The sequence below is a fragment of the Ooceraea biroi genome, chromosome 10 (assembly GCF_003672135.1).
Source record: "Ooceraea biroi isolate clonal line C1 chromosome 10, Obir_v5.4, whole genome shotgun sequence".
Lineage (NCBI taxonomy): Eukaryota > Metazoa > Arthropoda > Insecta > Hymenoptera > Formicidae > Ooceraea > Ooceraea biroi.
In genome coordinates, this window is record NC_039515.1 from 2,795,731 (window position 1) to 2,813,037 (window position 17,307).

General features: G+C 38.1%; 5 protein-coding genes and 1 long non-coding RNA gene across 17 annotated transcripts; 3 read left to right on the forward strand and 3 right to left on the reverse strand.

Annotated features, from left to right (window-relative positions):
• The first annotated feature begins 276 nt into the window (after positions 1-276).
• Positions 277-1,666, forward strand: LOC105278384 (mitochondrial import inner membrane translocase subunit Tim17-B). Its single transcript, XM_011337427.2, has 2 exons — positions 277-390; positions 870-1,666. Exon 2 carries the CDS (start codon positions 882-884, stop codon positions 1,371-1,373), a length of 492 nt encoding a protein of 163 aa, XP_011335729.1. The 5' UTR covers positions 277-390; positions 870-881; the 3' UTR covers positions 1,374-1,666.
• LOC105278383 lies at positions 1,667-2,471 on the reverse strand. The gene is made up of 2 exons (XM_011337426.3): positions 2,210-2,471; positions 1,667-2,111 (listed from the first exon to the last, which is right to left on the reverse strand). Exons 1-2 carry the CDS (start codon positions 2,324-2,326, stop codon positions 1,833-1,835), a joined length of 396 nt encoding a protein of 131 aa, XP_011335728.1. The 5' UTR covers positions 2,327-2,471; the 3' UTR covers positions 1,667-1,832.
• Positions 2,472-2,867: 396 nt separating this feature from the next.
• LOC105278380 (borealin) lies at positions 2,868-9,161 on the reverse strand. Of its 8 annotated transcripts, XR_002193213.2 has the most exons (3): positions 9,020-9,161; positions 6,571-8,920; positions 6,034-6,214 (listed from the first exon to the last, which is right to left on the reverse strand). XR_002193213.2 is itself a non-coding variant. In XM_026973488.1 (2 exons), exon 2 carries the CDS (start codon positions 4,219-4,221, stop codon positions 3,328-3,330), a length of 894 nt encoding a protein of 297 aa, XP_026829289.1. In that variant the 5' UTR covers positions 4,222-4,261; positions 4,484-4,689; the 3' UTR covers positions 2,868-3,327. The 8 variants fall into 8 exon arrangements, 6 of the variants coding, with proteins under 6 accessions (XP_026829289.1, XP_011335718.1, XP_026829288.1 ...); XM_026973488.1 differs by lacking the exons at positions 6,034-6,214; positions 6,571-8,920; positions 9,020-9,161 and adding exons at positions 2,868-4,261; positions 4,484-4,689; XM_011337416.3 differs by lacking the exons at positions 6,034-6,214; positions 6,571-8,920; positions 9,020-9,161 and adding exons at positions 2,868-4,270; positions 4,484-4,689.
• A 1,821-nt stretch (positions 9,162-10,982) lies between these two features.
• Positions 10,983-12,090, forward strand: LOC105278381 (leucine-rich repeat-containing protein 51). The gene is made up of 2 exons (XM_011337419.3): positions 10,983-11,196; positions 11,384-12,090. Exons 1-2 carry the CDS (start codon positions 11,079-11,081, stop codon positions 11,857-11,859), a joined length of 594 nt encoding a protein of 197 aa, XP_011335721.1. The 5' UTR covers positions 10,983-11,078; the 3' UTR covers positions 11,860-12,090.
• LOC105278382 (cyclin-L1) lies at positions 11,864-16,266 on the reverse strand. Of its 5 annotated transcripts, none has more exons than XM_020031323.2 (5): positions 15,941-16,077; positions 14,644-14,958; positions 13,930-14,114; positions 13,179-13,763; positions 11,864-13,005 (listed from the first exon to the last, which is right to left on the reverse strand). In XM_020031323.2, exons 3-5 carry the CDS (start codon positions 14,106-14,108, stop codon positions 12,756-12,758), a joined length of 1,014 nt encoding a protein of 337 aa, XP_019886882.1. In that variant the 5' UTR covers positions 14,109-14,114; positions 14,644-14,958; positions 15,941-16,077; the 3' UTR covers positions 11,864-12,755. The 5 variants fall into 5 exon arrangements, with proteins under 5 accessions (XP_019886882.1, XP_019886880.1, XP_019886881.1 ...); XM_020031321.2 differs by having other exon boundaries at positions 13,930-14,312; XM_020031322.2 differs by having other exon boundaries at positions 13,930-14,312; positions 14,644-14,964; positions 15,941-16,030.
• A 63-nt stretch (positions 16,267-16,329) lies between these two features.
• Positions 16,330-17,251, forward strand: LOC113562851. Its single transcript, XR_003407203.1, has 2 exons — positions 16,330-16,921; positions 17,138-17,251. It is a non-coding gene; the product is annotated as an uncharacterized LOC113562851 (long non-coding RNA).
• Positions 17,252-17,307: the final 56 nt, after the last annotated feature.

A 17,307-nucleotide genomic window follows, 5' to 3' on the forward strand; every position in this document is an offset into this window, starting at 1 on the left:
TACATAGATAAAAGAAAATTTTTTTTATTTTTATTTTCTGCGGTCTATTTAGCACTATAAATGTTTCAAAACGCATTCTGCCCTTTTTTTATTTGAAAGAAAAGAAAAAATAAAGTGTTTTGTAACGCTAAATGGACTGCAGCCTATATTAATAATACGATTCAATATTTAATTTTTAGCAGCTCTTAAATAAAAAAATGAGTTATTGAGAAATTCAGATTTATATTAGCAAATAATTTCCTTTTTTTCAAAGGTACAAGAGAAATTGCATATTGCATCATTACATGACAATGTGACATTATCAGTCCTTTCACATGGTTCATGGCTGAAGTGTCTTGTTTAAAGATTTTTTACACCTTGTTTGAGAACATTTATAGATCAAATTATACGGTAAATATCAAAATACATTGTTTCGTTCTCAAAAAAGTGATTTACCTGTGACGTATAACGAAGTCTCTAAAATTGTTACGCACGTTTTAACTCTAAAACGTTGAGAGATGCGTGTCTAACCTCACATGCCGTGTGAATTTGTGATACAATTTGTAATTACTTTTTGTCAGAACATATATAAACGTGTACATTTACATAACGTGTTACATAGACTTTATTTTCACATGCAGTGCATTTTTTCCAACAGTAATGTCAAAATTAATTTTATAGATTAACACGTTTTTCGTATCGAGGTTAACCGCTTACATAAAACAATCTATAATTTAATATAAGCATAAATTAATACAATGACAAATGCAGTATTTGTTTTCATCATGAAAATCGTGTCCTGTATAAATTAAGATATTTTATTATCTAAGCAATCTCGTTAAAAAAATTAATGTTAAGAAAGAAATATCTCTCGTGACTTTTGACTTCAGGTTTTCTAAAGTATGGAAGAATATGCGAGAGAACCATGTCCCTGGCGAATAGTTGACGACTGTGGCGGTGCCTTTACAATGGGCGTTATCGGTGGAGCAATCTTCCAAAGCATCAAAGGCTTTCGCAACGCACCGAGTGGATGGAGGCATCGTTTTACGGGCAGCGTAGTCGCAATCAGACAACGAGCACCTATCATTGCTGGCAATTTTGCTGTATGGGGTGGCATGTTTTCTACAATCGACTGCACATTAGTTCGCCTTAGGGGAGGAAAAGAAGATCCTTACAACTCCATCATCAGCGGAGCAGCGACTGGTGGAATTTTAGCAGCAAGAAACGGCCTTCCGGCGATGGTAGGCAGCGCGATCATTGGTGGAGTGCTGCTGGCCCTGATAGAAGGAATAGGAATCTGCTTCACGCGCCTCTCCGCTGAACAGTTCAAGCCATCGTCGCTGGTCGAAGACCCGTCACAATTCGGCCCATCACCGCAAGGCTATCCATCATAATTCAACCGAATGATCTAGACTCATTTGAAATTAGAATGAAATGTATAAGTTGATGAAGGTTGACGACGCTTCGCCACAGAATATAGTCGAGTGTTTTTTTTTGCCAATGTTAAATTTATATGTAATACAAAGATCTTATTGTTAGGCTAACAGAGTCGGACATTTTAGGTTGTTTCCTTATCTATTGCTGTTTCTTTAAAGTTTCTCTTCTATTAAGATACCAAACAATACTGTTAGATACCCTGTAAATATTTGCAAGATACGAATAATAAAAATAAAGTATCATATCGTCAGTATAGTCTTCGCAAGTTTATTTCTTACATGACCTTAAATCAAAATTATTGATATTTTATATATACATTTTCTCCCTCTCCTATAAAATATATAAATCTGCTAAAATATTTGGTTCTTAAGCATTAATCTAGCGCAATTACAACATTAAATTAAAATTCAGAAGATTCAGTTGTCTTTGAATTCTTTATCGTCTATAATTAACTGTTCATCTTCTCCACTTTCTTCACTCTCCTCTTGGAAATTATTCAAACCGTGCGGTAGCACGGATAAATCTAATTCATGTTTTGTGAAATCTGAATTTTCTGTATCGCTCATCATCATTACTGACTCCGTCTTCGCGCTAGTTTTCGTAACTGCTTCGTCCGATACGTTTTTCGACTGGGACGTTTCTCGATTGAGATAGTCAGCCCCAAGCAGAGTGTTCCGCAAATGTAATCGCTCCACCTGCATTGATTGATTTTTTCATTGATACTTCTTCTGACGTCGAAATTGTAAGTAAAAGTGTTTAACTTAATCATGTATGCATAAATGTTAATGTTTACCTGTAACGCAAGTATTTGTTTCTCAATCTTGGATAATATGTCAGTGAGAAATTCCTTTTGCCTCATTAACCGCGCACGATACTGTGTCATTTCATGCGTTTGTGCTTCGTTGTCCATTGTTGGAGATTTTTCATGAATTTTTGTGTTACAATGCTTCGCGACTTTTGCACTTTCAACTTTTTAGAACGAATTGGAGCTGTTAGATATGTAGAGTGCCATCTCCGTGTCCATGCGAGAACTGTATGAAACACACAAATATTTTCCAATCATTGAGTAAGAAGTAATGTGATTGGTGAAGATCCGCGTCGCAACTGTCGCAAGGCGCTTTGCATGTAATCTGGCATAGATATCTTAGGACTAACGCACCGTGTGATATAGCCTTGAGTACGTTCAAACATGGCGGCTTACATCAAGTTCAAATCGTTCAAATTCAGTGAAATAAATTTTAATATATTTTTAATGACAGTGTGTATGTATGTATCATACAATAACGTTATTGAATAAAATTTCTCACGTTATTGATGTATTAACCTGTTAATGTTATAAAAATTATTACTGAAGCTTAGTAGAAAATATTTTAAAGTTCTATGAAGTGATTTTAGCTTACTGCAATTAGTTAGTTGCTTGCTATATTAATTATACATATATACATACAGAATTCGATGAAGACGTAATATATATCTTTATTGCATATAATAAAAGTAAACATAATAATAATAATAATACAAAAATTAGCAAACTTTCTTTGCCATTGAATTTTCAAGTTGATGATATAAATTTACTAACAAAATAATACAATTCCGATTTTTACTTCAAGTAATAATTATTATGATATACATATGTAAAATACTTCTTCAGCATCATTTAATGCATAACTGCTACGTACAATAAATAGCGTGTAAACAGAGTTAATTTCTTTAAAGTAATACGCTCGCAAAAATATCTCCGCACTGAATGGTAAACTCTTTAAAGTTGTCGATATTCACAAGATATTTATTACAAACAGTATCACAAGAATGCAAAAATATTCTACATAGTTTACAAGCAAATATATAAAAGTTTAAAAGCATTTTTCCAATGTTCATTATATTATATACTATTCTACATTCGCTAAAATTTTACTGCTCACACACATCCTTCGTATCTTTAGTTTTAATAACTTTCTCGATGTGACTCTTAAGAGTCGCTAATTGATGCATCGTCTCAGGATCCAGCTGAGGAATATTCGACATGCGCAATCCTTCCTGAGGCAACAGAGACATCACATTGCCGTTAGCCAGAGGTACATTGATGTTGGCGATCTTCTCCTCGATAACAGCGGAGACCAACAATGGACTGCCCTGCATGCTCAGGACCATCTCTCCCTGTCGCGGACGTCTCAGCACATTCAGCGGCGTGTTAGGCTTGATTTTTGGCGTAACTAAGCCGTACACGGCCATTGAGGTTTTCAGCATTGCCGGTGTCTTGAAGTTGTCCACTTTCAGTGCAGATCGAGTCACACGTCCCTTGCTAGGCTTAGCCACTGTCTGAGTGACCTCGCTGAGTTGAGCCGCTCTGGTGGAACTGCGTGTTGACCTTCTCGTTGAAGTTACCTCCACCTGCAGCTGCGCCTTGGTAGCCCGCGACACTGCGCTACCCATGCTGGTGCCTCCGGTCGCGTATCCATCGTCGGACGCAGCAGTAGCACGCTTGGCACCCTTTTTAGCTGCCCTTACTCTGAGCGCCGTGGCGGGCGGTTGCATGCTGACGGATGAACTCACTTGGTAGTTCTCCTTCTCCTGATCGCCAGCCTGCCAGGCGAGCACCTCGCTCAGCATCATCTGACGCACCTCCGCTGGCAAACGGGATACCACGACGTCGATGAAGGTCTCGAAGCTCTTGACGTCCGCGTGCGTCTCACGCTCGAGCTTGGCAATGCGCTGCTGCAAGTGCCTGTCGAACGTCTGTATCACCATGTCGTACTCCCTCCCCGAGTCGCTCGTCTTCTTGCGTGTATACTTGGTCCGCGGCATCTCGGCAGGGTTGGGCAATTTTGGCGCTGCGAGCACTTTTCTATATTTCCTACGTATAAAAACGTATAATACGGTTAGAACATGTATAAAACGGACACTGAGATATAATAATACTGGAGGAGGCACTGCTATGCTTCGACCGTAAGCGGAAAGCGGCCGTGAGACAGTAGATGTCCTCCTCCAGTATTATTATATCTCAGTGAAAACGGATCACATCAGCGGCCATTTATGGTTAGATTACACAAACAACAAAATATACCACCGATTTGAAATTGAACAACGCTGCGAAAATGTCGGAAGATTTGGAAAAGCCCCAGGTCCCGGAGAGGCCCGGCGTAAGACGAGAATTGAAAAAGGTAGATTTAATAAATTTGTCCGCAAATCACGTTAGAAGCAGTTCAAACTCTCACGACCATTCACGACAGGAAGGAATATCACCAAATGCATATGGTGGCGCCACTTTACGTATTGATCAGAGAGAACCTGAGAGCGGCCACCAGCCTCCACGGGCACATTTCCTGACGTTTGACGCGCCGCCTGACAAAGTGGACGTAAACTAGGTCGTTACGCTCGGTAATGATATATGATTCGTGTCCAAACTATTCACAGGGAAGCTTTCCCATGTAAACTCTACTTTCGAACGAATCATAGTGCGTTCGAAAGGGAAGGTAAAAATAGGGTTTGGGTGTATGAGCCTTGGTTTCGGAGAAATTTACATCTAAAGCCTATTACACAATGCAAAGGAACAGGGAATAAACAATCGCGTTACACGATTTGAGTACGGATGACCAAATCGAGCAACGCGATTGGCTATTCCCTGTTCCTGTTGCCTGTTCCTTTGCATTGTGTAATAGGCTTTAAAATGAGTATTTTCCAGAGGTACGGAAAGTACATACCATTAATAGCTACAATTCGGCGTGAAGTGTGGTAGTCTAGTGGCTAAGCGCGAGACTCGTATTTTGCCATCCGCGCAAGTTGGGTTCGAGACCGAGTTGTGATAATTTTTTTTCTTCGGATTTTTGTTTCTTTGTGTTTGCATTATATTGTTTTATTATGTAAATAATAAATTATTATGTAAATAATGATTTATTATGTTTTATTATATTTTGGAGGTATACGTATATAATGAGACATAAACATATACATTTAACATTTGTAAACTTTTTATTTATTTATATAGTTTGTATACTGTCGTATAATAAACACTCGACAGTATACAAACTATATAAATAAATAAAAAGTTTACAAATGTTAAATGTATATGTTTATGTCTCATTATATACGTATACCTCCAAAATATAATAAAACATAATAAATCATTATTTACATAATAATTTATTATTTACATAATAAAACGATATAATGCAAACACAAAGAAACAAAAATCCGAAGAAAAAAAATTATCACAGCTCGGTCTCGAACCTAACTTGCGCGGATGGCAAATGTTAAATGTATATGTTTATGTCTCATTATAAAATAATGTCTCATTACAAAATACGAGTCTCGCGCTTAGCCACTAGACTACCACGCCTCATGCCGAATTGTAGCTATTCATGGTACTTTCCGTACCGCTGGAAAATGCTCACTTATATCATTACCGAGCGTAAAGCTGGAGACACAATGCGAGGCGATAGCGATAGGAACAGGGAATAACCAATTGCGTTACACGATTTGAGTACGGATGACCAAATCGAGCAACGTGATTGGTTATTCCCTGTTCCTATCGCTATCGCCTCGCATTGTGTCTCCAGCTTAAGGGAGATTCTCATGTAAAGAGCCAAAAAGAAGCAGATTTTTCGAAATTTTTTTTCAAGAACGTATTTAGTCAAAGGATCTCAAACTTTAATAGTACATCAATACATGTAAAGAGAATATAAAAATATTTTTTTGGTTAAAAAAAACATATATATAGATATAGGTATGGACGCCGTCTTCAGCGGCTTCGGCGTCGCAGGTGTCAAACGGTGTGCAGTCTAGCATCCGCTGTAATGGTCTGAAACAGAATATTCAACAATATTTATTAATTATAGATCATTACGCATCGTTTGAACCTCATGAAGCAAGAAAAGAAACCAAATTGAAAAGAATGGCGACATTTGAAAAACAATGCTGTTTTTTTCATTAAAATTTTCATTGTTATTGTGAAATAAACATTATTTACTTAAAAAATTTTGTTGCTTTTGAGGTTCATACGATGAACAATATAATTGTTTACATGTAGAGCCCCGAAAGAACCCAATCGGTCTAATATTTTTTTAGTTATCCTGCACACCAGTTTGAAAAAAGTGATTTCGAGAAAAACGCGTTTAAAGTTTTCGGTTATAAAAAGTAATGCTTTTCAATACTTACAGTCCTAATCGGCGATTCCAGGGCCATATAGTAGGCCTTCTGCATCCTCGTATAACTGCTGCTGTTGTAAATTCACTTCTTTGCGAGCAGTTCGAGCTTCTTTCGAGCTGCTGAGGCTTCGTCGCTCTTGTCGCCGTATCCGCGCGGCGTCATACGAGTCTGCATACTCCTTACAATGGGTACCGATCTTTAGTTCTAATGTGTCCATAATTTTAAAAATGGCGAAATAGCCTTCGTTGAATAATCCTGCAGCAATATATGTGGCTATTTCTATTGTTCGGATGCCACAATATAAATGTTTCGGAACCAAACGCCAAACACACGAATTGAAGCTCTCGTTTGCATTTTGTGTATGTCCGCCTAAACATCTTTGAAGAAGTTCATCCTTAGACAAATCTTTGTATAAAGGCAATAAATGTTTTTGAAGATCTGGGTGAAGTGGGGCGGGGTGGTCAAAAGTAGCTCCGGTAACTTCAGCAACACGCCATTTGCACCAGCTCTGTACGCCCGGCGGACAATTCTCGTGCATTGGATTTTCATTTGTTGAGCACAAATGTTTATATGTTGCCATTATATCTCTTTTCATATCATCGACAGAATCAACATTTCGACGAATTGCTAATCCGTAATAAGTAGTTAGTTATTTTATCAATATATCAGTCAATTTTCCTCTTCCACCTAATTTTTCTTTTCTCTTCAAATTGCGGAGCCGTGTACTCATTCTTTTCTCGACGTGCCCGATACATTCATTTGTAATTACTGTACAATCATCGCCATATGGATTCAAATCCAGTATACCATTAAAAGTTTTAGAATCTCCGTCGCCGATGTAGTTGCCGTACCTGACATCTAACTCCTCCTCAGATCTCGCGAACATTTCCTTTATGGAATCCACCTCCATTTTTCCTGAAAAACCATCATGATTTATGCAGCATTCATCCTCGTGTGCTTCTGCCCATTCTAGATATTCATCCGTGCCTTCTTTACTTTTCCATAGTACACAAGCCTGACAGTAGCTTCCCTTTACGACAAGATCAATCACTTTTCCAGAGTAATATCCGATGAGAGTAGTTACTGCATATAATGAAGAAAAGCCGCGTTTTTGCCAGGAGCCGTCACCAGAAACTTTTAAATTATTTGAAGGCCTTTCTCTTTGTTCATTTTCCACTTGCTCCTCTCTCACGGCTTTTTTCCGCAGCAAAAGAAAAACTATTCTTGAGGCGTCATAAATGTGTTGCAAGATGGCATAATAAGCATTCGTACTGATGCCCTTCCCTAAATCCATAAGGCTACAAAATAAATTGATGCCTTCTCTACTAATACCTAACAATCTCATGACAAAAACGATTCTACGATTGATCTCATAACTGTTGTTTATAAAAGGAGAAGAACTAATGTGTCTTCTACCACATCGGCACGAAAGTAAAATCTTGAAACCGAGTCCACGATTAGCACTCTGTGCAAAAGAAACAGTTTGCTTGCACTCTCTGCACACAAGTAAGTCTGAAAGTGCCGTAAATACCGTGATAAAGTCTAGAATTCTGTAACAGTGCGATTGATAAACGGGAATTTCTTCCGATTGCGCAGTATTCAATTTTTTGGCACTGGCACTTTGTCCTCTCGGAGCATTATCATCCTTCGTACTCTGATTGCCACTGAACACACGTTTACGCGGCCTCGAAGAACGATACGTACTCTCTTTGCTTCCTTTTCGCATCTTTGCAAGTCTTTTATTACGACTTCTACGCAGACTAGAATCCGAAACACGACTGAGAACGTCTGAGAAACAACAGGCAAGCGTACACTATTGTGACTGCCGCAAAAATTTCCTGCCTCAGCTATACAAGTACACGAAGGTATATCCCAACAAAAGAAAACCGTTAGACGTATACCTGCGAAGCTGTTTGTTATGTACGAGTGTATGAGTGAGGGCAGACGAGACGCGTGTCTCCGCTCCGAGCGCTCCCAGCTACCTACTCAACGCGCGGTTGAAAACTCGACTATAACTATACGTAGAGGTCGAATATCGATCTGTAACTTTAGGAACATATTTTCCACATGTATTAGAGTTGATTTAAGCAAAAAAAATCGAATTTTTTGACTCGTTACATGAGAATCTCCCCTTAACGAACTGACAACGGCCGCACCACGTTGCAAAACACCAGTTCCCGTCGATCACTGAAGTCAAGCAACGTTGGGCACGGTGAGCGCTCGGATGGGTTGCCGCCGTGTGCTGTTGTCTGTGGTGGGAAGCGTGAACTAGTTCACGTCCACTTTGTCAGGCGACGCCAAACGTCAGGAGGCTGGTGGCCGCTCTCAGGTTTCTCTCTGGTATTATACAGGCTGAAACCTAGGACGTTCTATACGTAGTTTCCTTCATGTATGAAACCAATGTATAATACATGCCCAACTTTGCATCCCGGTGTTCGGTGCAGTGTAATAACCTAACCTCGTTATTCAGTTGATGCCTCGAACAACGCCGCTGTCGTCAATCTCCGTCACTCTGACGTAACTCGTGTAACTCGAGCGTCACGAATGAAGAGAAAGCATCGAGCAGATGTATCAGATACTCGGGGATCTCTCCTCAACGTAAATTATTAACCGATTTACGCCATGGAGACCGTTAAGGTACAATTTCATGTTGTCGCTCGGCGCTCATTTTCAGCGACAAAACAGGTCACGTGATCAAAATTGACCAATATCCAGCGTTAATTTTGATCACGTGATCTGTTTTGTCGCTGAAAATGAGCGACGAGCGACAGCATGAAATTGTACCTTTACTAGAGAGCCTCTAGGAGAGAGAGGCGACACGAGGTCATGTGACCAGCTTCGTCGCGATTGGCTGGCGGCATCATGGGCAAATTTATTCATTGCGACGCCAATGCAGACCATATGTGACGTGATTGCTGTGACGTTAGAAGACCGTGTAAAGGCGAGAATAACATATCTGTGATTAACGATTCACATATATGAAGTAAATCTTTATTATTATAAATTATAAATAAACTTTGATTGTAAAAAATGTCAGTTGCATTCGAGAAATATATTGAAACAATATATTTACTGTTTATTCTTGTTTTCTATAAGAAATATTACAGTATCTCTTGATTTGGCGACGCTGATTTCTGTGTCAAGTTATTTATTGTATTCTTTGTATTACAGACAGCATTACCACTCGCTATGCCATCCAGTTGCAGTGCATATAAGTGTTCCAACAGGAGTGATGAAGGGTAAACAAAAATGGATTGTTGTGGTTGGGAGAGGCAAGAATTGGACACCTAGTAGTTCTCAAAAAGTTTGCGAGGTTAGTAGTAATGTGCAGTATGCTTTGACTTTGCACTTTGGAAAATAACATAATATAAGACATTAATAACACAATGTAACTTACTGTTAAACTCAAAACATTTTGTGATTTTCTTCCCATAGGGTACATTTCACGCCATCGGAAATTGAATTTGTTGCTGAATGTAAACAAGTTAAATTTGGTTCGGTGCCTTCTCGTATTTTACATATTATAAATTGCATATAACAGAGGAAAATATATTGTAGTAACACATTAAATACAGGTACTATTTTTCAGTACATAACATAAAGTCTTATTTAAGCAATATTACATTCAACGTAATCGTTTGTTATGCTATATGTATAAACTATGTATGCTATGGGAAGAAAATCACAAAATGTTTTGAGTTTAACAGTAAGTTACATTGTGTTATTAATGTCTTATATTATGTTATTTTCCAAAGTGCAAAGTCAAAGCATACTGCACATTACTACTAACCTCGCAAACTTTTTGAGAACTACTAGGTGTCCAATTCTTGCCTCTCCCAACCACAACAATCCATTTTTGTTTACCCTTCATCACTCCTGTTGGAACACTTATATGCACTGCAACTGGATGGCATAGCGAGTGGTAATGCTGTCTGTAATACAAAGAACACAATAAATAACTTGACACAGAAATCAGCGTCGCCAAATCAAGAGATACTGTAATATTTCTTATAGAAAACAAGAATAAACAGTAAATATATTGTTTCAATATATTTCTCGAATGCAACTGACATTTTTTACAATCAAAGTTTATTTATAATTTATAATAATAAAGATTTACCTCATATATGTGAATCGTTAATCACAGATATGTTATTCTCGCCTTCACACGGTCTTATAACGTCACAGCAATCACGTCACATATGGTCTGCATTGGCGTCGCAATGAATAAATTTGCCCATGATGCCGCCAGCCAATCGCGACGAAGCTGGTCACATGACCTCGTGTCGCCTCTCTCTCCTAGAGGCTCTCTAACCTTTACTGGTCTGTCGGTTCAATCTGTTTCCAACTGTTTTTCCCTCCATTGAGGAATCAAAATAATATAGTGACATTTCTGAGCGTGCGCAGTAGTAGGCATAAGATTTGTGGGGGAAAAATAACTAGATGAGCTATCTCTTGATGTGAACTTCGAATATTTTTCAGACTGAGATCGCGGTTACCAAATTCAATTATTCGCAATGAATGTAAAACATTTCTCGAAAGATTACACCTCGGATTACAGACGAAATGAGCGGCAAGAAATGCTGGTCGCTCCGCCTTTAGACTTGTCATTTAAGAAAGCCATCAACATGGATGGTATATCAAATTATAGGAGAAATGTTATTTCCACGCTCAGTTTTTAACTTTTAGTTGTTAATTAAAAGAATGGCAATTTCTTATTATCTTTATAAATTAAATTACTCGTTACAACATTAAAATCGGTGATTATTATTTTTATATAACCACTCGTAAGAAGACACATTCTCAGTTTTCTGTCTCACAGAATTGATGGAGAAACGGCCGCAGACAATACGCACTGGCAAAGCACCAGCGAGAACTTTCAGAGATCGTTACGTAACCAGCACGTTGTGGCTGAGCAACAATTTATTAAGCTCGATGGAAGGTGTTGAACGTCTTGCGAACAGAGTTCTCGACAAGCCTATTTACCTCAGCTGGCTGGATTTATCCTTCAATGGGATTGGGGAGATTACAGGGGAGATCGAAAAGTTCGCAAACCTTAAGATTCTCTACTTACACGGCAACAAAATCTCAAATATCACGGACATTCTGAGGCTGAAAAAGTTACGAAATCTCAGATCGTTAACGTTACACGGCAATCCGATCGAGGATGTCCCTTGTTACAGGAATTACATCGTGCACCTCCTGCCGCAGTTGCTCGCCCTCGATTTTTCGCCGGTGATTGCCGGCGAAAAGAAGAAGGCGCGACCGGTCGGGTTTCACAAAATGATAGCAGCCTGAGATAGAAACATAAAATTTTATTTTTTTTATGCTCTTTCATACTTTTGATACATATCTTCTCTGAATCTTCTTTTTTTGTACATTTTCATATTGCGTGAGGTATGTAACAACTTTACGAAGCTGTATGCCTGGTACAAATTTTTCCTGGAAGATACACGAATATTTGTTCATGAACAATGTACAGTTAATCCCCAAATTCATTCAGTTATAAATAATAATAGACAAAATTTACAGAAAATTAATAGAAAAATCTGTAAAAGCGGAACCGTAGCCGTAAGCTGTTTGCGAACGCGATCCGCGGCACACTTCCACTCGATTCCTCCAATCGAATTCCGAATGACACGTAATTTCCTGTATATCCTTCTTACGAATCTACCAATTTGTAAATATAAAAAATTTACAAAGATACCTACGTATATGTATACGCTATCGCGTACTTAGAATATATCAATGTTTTTGTTTTATTTATTTTCTGAAATCTGCAAATTTGCAAATGAAGACATATAGAAAATGCTTTTCCATACTTTACTGAAGAAACATGTACAAATTTATGTCATTCACCATAAACGTGAATTCCTGTAAACGATACAAACATTGATTTGTGAGATATACATGTACAGCAAACTCACATTGTACGACGTGTACAAGACCACGTTATATACGAGTCTGTTGTCTATATATATATAATACAATACCCTGTTCAATTCTGTTTTGCGATGAAACGGCTCCGAAAACTAAAAGCGTTTCGTCAATTTCGAGATAAATTAAAGACATTGCGATAAGCCTGTACACGATCCCTCCCCACATGTTATAAATTGGTTTGCAATTTTTTGTCATTTTCAATTTAATGTCTGTGATAGTTTGCAATACAATTTGTCACCTATACGTTCGTACACCTAGTGTCGCCTACGCTTGCTACGATGTTTACTCGATTTTTCCAAATCGCGATCCCGGGATCGACTTCGCGATCGGTAACTCCGCGATCTGCGCGACGACTTGTGACTGCCCGACCGTCTCCGCTGCGTCTTTTTGGATTTGCTGGAACGGCTCTGGCTGTGACTGCGGGATCTGGATCTGCTACGTTTTCTCTTGGAATGCTTTGTCCCCTCGCCTCGTGATGGAGAAGTGCTTGGAGATTTCGAACGCCTGAAAGTAAAGTAAAATAATTAACGTGATAAATTTCTGCAAATGCAATCGTCTTGTCTTTCTTTTTTTGTTTGCTAAATAAATTATACAATAATATTTTTCTAGATAACTATAAAAGATAAATAGTTTTATAGATAACTATATTGCTTTTTGTAATTATGTGAAAACGTTACCTGGGTGATTTCGTTCTTTCGGGAGCTGCATGCGTGCCGCTGCGGCTGATGAATCCGCCCCAAGCGTTATGGTGCTTTGGCAGCGGTGGACTCGGTGTATGTCCATCGACGTCACCGCTGCGCGCCTTAGTCCTGGCCTCCTCGTATTGGCGTCGCAGCTCCTCGACGCGCTTCTCCAGTTGCTCGGGCTTGACGCGCACTCGAGAATACAATCGCAGTATACGTCGGCACACGTCCCTGATCACGGACTCGCTGACCCGGAACAGCGAGAACCAGGAGGGCGACGTTGGCAGCGGCAACTGTAGCTGGCGAGCGGCCAGGTAAATGCACGCGCACGCCACCGTTTCCGGCTGATAGCGCAGGAACACATCGGAACGCAGCGAGTCGTTCATGTAGTTCCAGCTCTGCTGCATCAGCGCGCGGTTCTTTTCGTACCCGAGTACTTGCAAGTACATGACTATGATCTTGTGCGGGTGCTTTACGTGCACGCAGAAGCCCAGCTCCTTTAGCACTCTCCTTTCCGATTTGATCACTTGATTTTTCAGCGCTACGTAATTCTGATCGAGAATCACAGGTTGGATAGCTCTGAAACAAATTGCAAAGAGATATATATATATATATATAAATTTAATTTAAATTTATAATTTATGTATAGTACATATTCTCTTTCTTATTTACTGCATATTTATTTACTTTAATTATTAATATTATTTATTCTTAGCTTAAAGCAAAAAATGACGAATATACTTACTTTTGACTGGAGACTTGCTTTACATGATTAAAAACGTTAATCACGTCTCTGATACGCCTCGGCGCTTCCTCGATTTTGCTAGCTAAACAGATGCAACCCATCGCAGTCGTCTCCATATTGTGTCTGACTAACGATTTACTATAATAAAACCGTTGAAATATTACTTGTCCCGTAGCCATCGCAACCTACACAAATATATATAAACAAGATTAATAAATCGTCCGTGTTGAATAATAACAACAATTGACACATTGTCTTCAGTGTTTAACCCTTTGGGGACGCAGATATACTCCTGCCATCACACTTCTATTTCGCTGTGTGACTCATGCCAGCTTATATCCAGCGCATAGTTGCCATTCATTTGTTTACACTAGTCATCCAGTCTGGAAAGTACATACAATTTTGAGCTGTTTAGTCAGTTTCATAGCAAATGAACAATATACAATTGCAAGTTCTGGTCCGCAAAGGGTTAAAGTAGTTTTTTTATTATACACAGTGCGGTCCATTTGTGAGACAAGGTTTTGAGTTGAGACAAGTTGATCCAAGTGTCGAGACAAGATTTATATAAAATACGAGGATCGTTTGATAAGTCCTTAGAAAATGTACACACACACATACATGTGCGAGCACGTTACTATTATGTCAGTTTGATATTAGCGTCGCCATTTCATATATTTTCTAAGGACTTATCAAACAACCCTCATAAAAACTCACCAAAATCCTAAGTACTTTTTATTTAAAATAGGCTTCATTACTGTTGATGCCCTGTTAAGCGTTCGATTCCAAACTAGCGTTGCATCACCATTAAAAACTCCTCTATCTTAATAATCTTCAGTCGATTAGCTATTTCAGTTGGTCGCTTGTTGATTGGCAGTTTCAATTTCGGAAATGTGCTGAATTTTTGGCCTTTTAATTGCAATTGTAACTTCAGGAATAAAAAATAATCTGGGGATGGCAAATCAGGTGAATAGGGTGAATGATAATAGTGCTTGCTTTAAGCCAGAAACTGCCATACAATTGCTGCCGAATCTATGACTCAAAAAATACATTTTATAAAGCATAATATACTCGATATCAAAGATCGCTGTTGATAATTCAAATTATTCCTACATATATATTCATTGTTATAACGACATAGTCATAACACATCATAGTCATGGGACATAGTCAAATATGAAATTATGGTTTTGTATACTTTTTAGATACTAATACAGCTGCCTGATTGGCTAATGAATATTTTAAGCTCATATTTAAGAAGACCTTAATATGAGAACAGAGTATGAATACCAACTTTGGACAAAGATTATGGAAACTTGGATTAAATGGAAATGACTGTAGCATGACTATGAAAATATTAGTCTCACAATGTATAGACCGCACTGTGTATAAAAATGAAAAATCTAAAGCAAAATGAAAAATCTAAAATCTAAAGAAATAACATTCTAAGATATAATTTTCTCTATTTTTAAATATCTTATTTCATTGGTAACATGTCAGACATTATTAAATTTTTTATGATTTAAGATCCATTTTTTAAAGTCCATAACTTATAAATAACTAAATATTTATATTTCACAATGTAAATTTAAGAAATTAATTAATATAATATTATAATATAACATATATATTAATTTTCAAATTATCATTTTGTATTTGAAGGAAAGAATATATGGTAGCACTGCTCTTCGAAATAAGATTTTAGTTATAGGTGCTCGCAAAAGTTTGTAACATCAGAAATAGGTAGAGAATGAGTTGGAAACATTGCTCAACGAGAATTCGTCCCAAACATTCATTAACCCCAAGTTGCTTGCAGGGCAACTTGGAGTTAATGAATCAATAATATCCTGCCACCTAAAGAAAATGGAAAAAGATCCAGATGGAAGGAAGATAGAATTTTAATACGAACTTTTACTGCAAGTACCTATAAATTCGTGAAGGTTATAACAACTATAGCTAGTATACTTATATCTTATTATAATCGTTCATTATGATCGCGTATTGCAAAACTCACCTGCGGTAATTTCAGGAGAATGCCCGCTGTCTGTATAAGTTCACATCCTAATATCCGCAAATCTGTCTCAGTTTCCGCATCGAGACCGTCCAGATACGACGGAGTGGAATTAAGCTTGTCCTCTGGCAAAAGACAATTCTGTAACGTTAACACGATCTTGCCGTACGGCTTCGCGTTCAGCACGCTCATGTTCTTCGCCGGCACCGTAGAATTCTCCTTTGTGCTCATCTTGAAATACTTGGAGCTAATTATTGTCCGATGCAGTAACCACCAAACTGTGCGGCGCCACAAACTGTAATGGCTCCTAATAAGAGGGTCTCTAGCTCCTAAACACAGAACGCGGCATCGTTGGTCACGCGGTGGAAGTCGGATAGGGAATATCGCGATCGACCAATCAGCGGCTCGTTTATATTTTATGTAACTATCATCTCTCCTTCGTGCAAGCGAGATGTTGATTGGCTACCGTGGCAATTTTCTATCTCCATTTCCGCCTAGAAAGGAAGGAGGGGTTGCAATAATAATTTCAATTGCAGGCTCTCCTCGCAGTGCGAGGCTCGCACTGAACCTAATTTCATTTAAATTTCATTTTATATGAACCTAATTTCAAAGCTATAGGTGTGCATTTGGCCCTCAGCCAATCAGCGCGCGATCGGTCACGTGACGAGTTGTCGACTCTCTTATTAAAGGCTCTCTACTTCCGCCGCGTGGCAAGCGTCGCGGAACGACATTAATTATTACATTTTCATGTACTTATAATTATTATTACGATAACTTTTTATTTTCTCGTAATGTTATGTATGGTACATAACATTACGAGGTATGTAACACGTAAGTGAGTCCCATTTGCTCGCAGATAAGGTTCCACCAATCAGAATACTCATTGAGCTAGGGATATTGTATTCATCGAAGTATCGAGTGCTGTGATTGGCGGTGTCTGATCGTAACAAACGGGACACTCATATAGGTTACATAACATAATAAGTATGAAAATTTTTATTAATCAATATAGCAAGTTTCCTTTATACCATTTAATTTCTTAATTTTTATAAATTAATATAGCAAGTTTCCTTTATACCATTTAATAGAATCCACACTTGGTCATCCGCCAATTAATACTGATGCGTTAATTTGTCTTTTTGATTGTTCTCGAATGCATTTATGTCAAAGGAAAATTAATTCGTTTTAAATTTTTTCTAGGATACATACATATGAATGTTGGGAGATGGGTTGCAATCCAATTGACATTATTGCAAGTGCTTTACAATATTTTGTATCCCTTTTTCTGCTCTCAAATAAAAAAATGAAAATAAAGCTTTGAAGAATTTTTATAAACTTATCACATTTCTTTGGATATCTAAAGAGAGTTG

Bases quoted from the DNA above. Each gene is read 5' to 3' on its own strand.
- LOC105278382 (XM_011337421.3), bottom strand. From the start codon at position 16,168: ATGAGCACAAAGGAGAATTCTACGGTGCCGGCGAAGAACATGAGCGTG. The intron at 14,115-15,940 runs GTGAGTTTTGCA...ATATTTGTGTAG, and splicing joins TTCTCCTGAAATTACCGCAG to GTTGCGATGGCTACGGGACA. The intron at 13,006-13,178 runs GTAACGTTTTCA...CTTTACTTTCAG, and splicing joins GAAAGAACGAAATCACCCAG to GCGTTCGAAATCTCCAAGCA.
- LOC105278384 (XM_011337427.2), top strand. From the start codon at position 882: ATGGAAGAATATGCGAGAGAACCATGTCCCTGGCGAATAGTTGACGAC.
- LOC105278383 (XM_011337426.3), bottom strand. From the start codon at position 2,326: ATGGACAACGAAGCACAAACGCATGAAATGACACAGTATCGTGCGCGG. The intron at 2,112-2,209 runs GTAAACATTAAC...CAATCAATGCAG, and splicing joins AACAAATACTTGCGTTACAG to GTGGAGCGATTACATTTGCG.
- LOC105278380 (XM_026973486.1), bottom strand. From the start codon at position 8,287: ATGCGAAAAGGAAGCAAAGAGAGTACGTATCGTTCTTCGAGGCCGCGT.
- LOC105278381 (XM_011337419.3), top strand. From the start codon at position 11,079: ATGAATGTAAAACATTTCTCGAAAGATTACACCTCGGATTACAGACGA. The intron at 11,197-11,383 runs GTATATCAAATT...TCTGTCTCACAG, and splicing joins GAAAGCCATCAACATGGATG to AATTGATGGAGAAACGGCCG.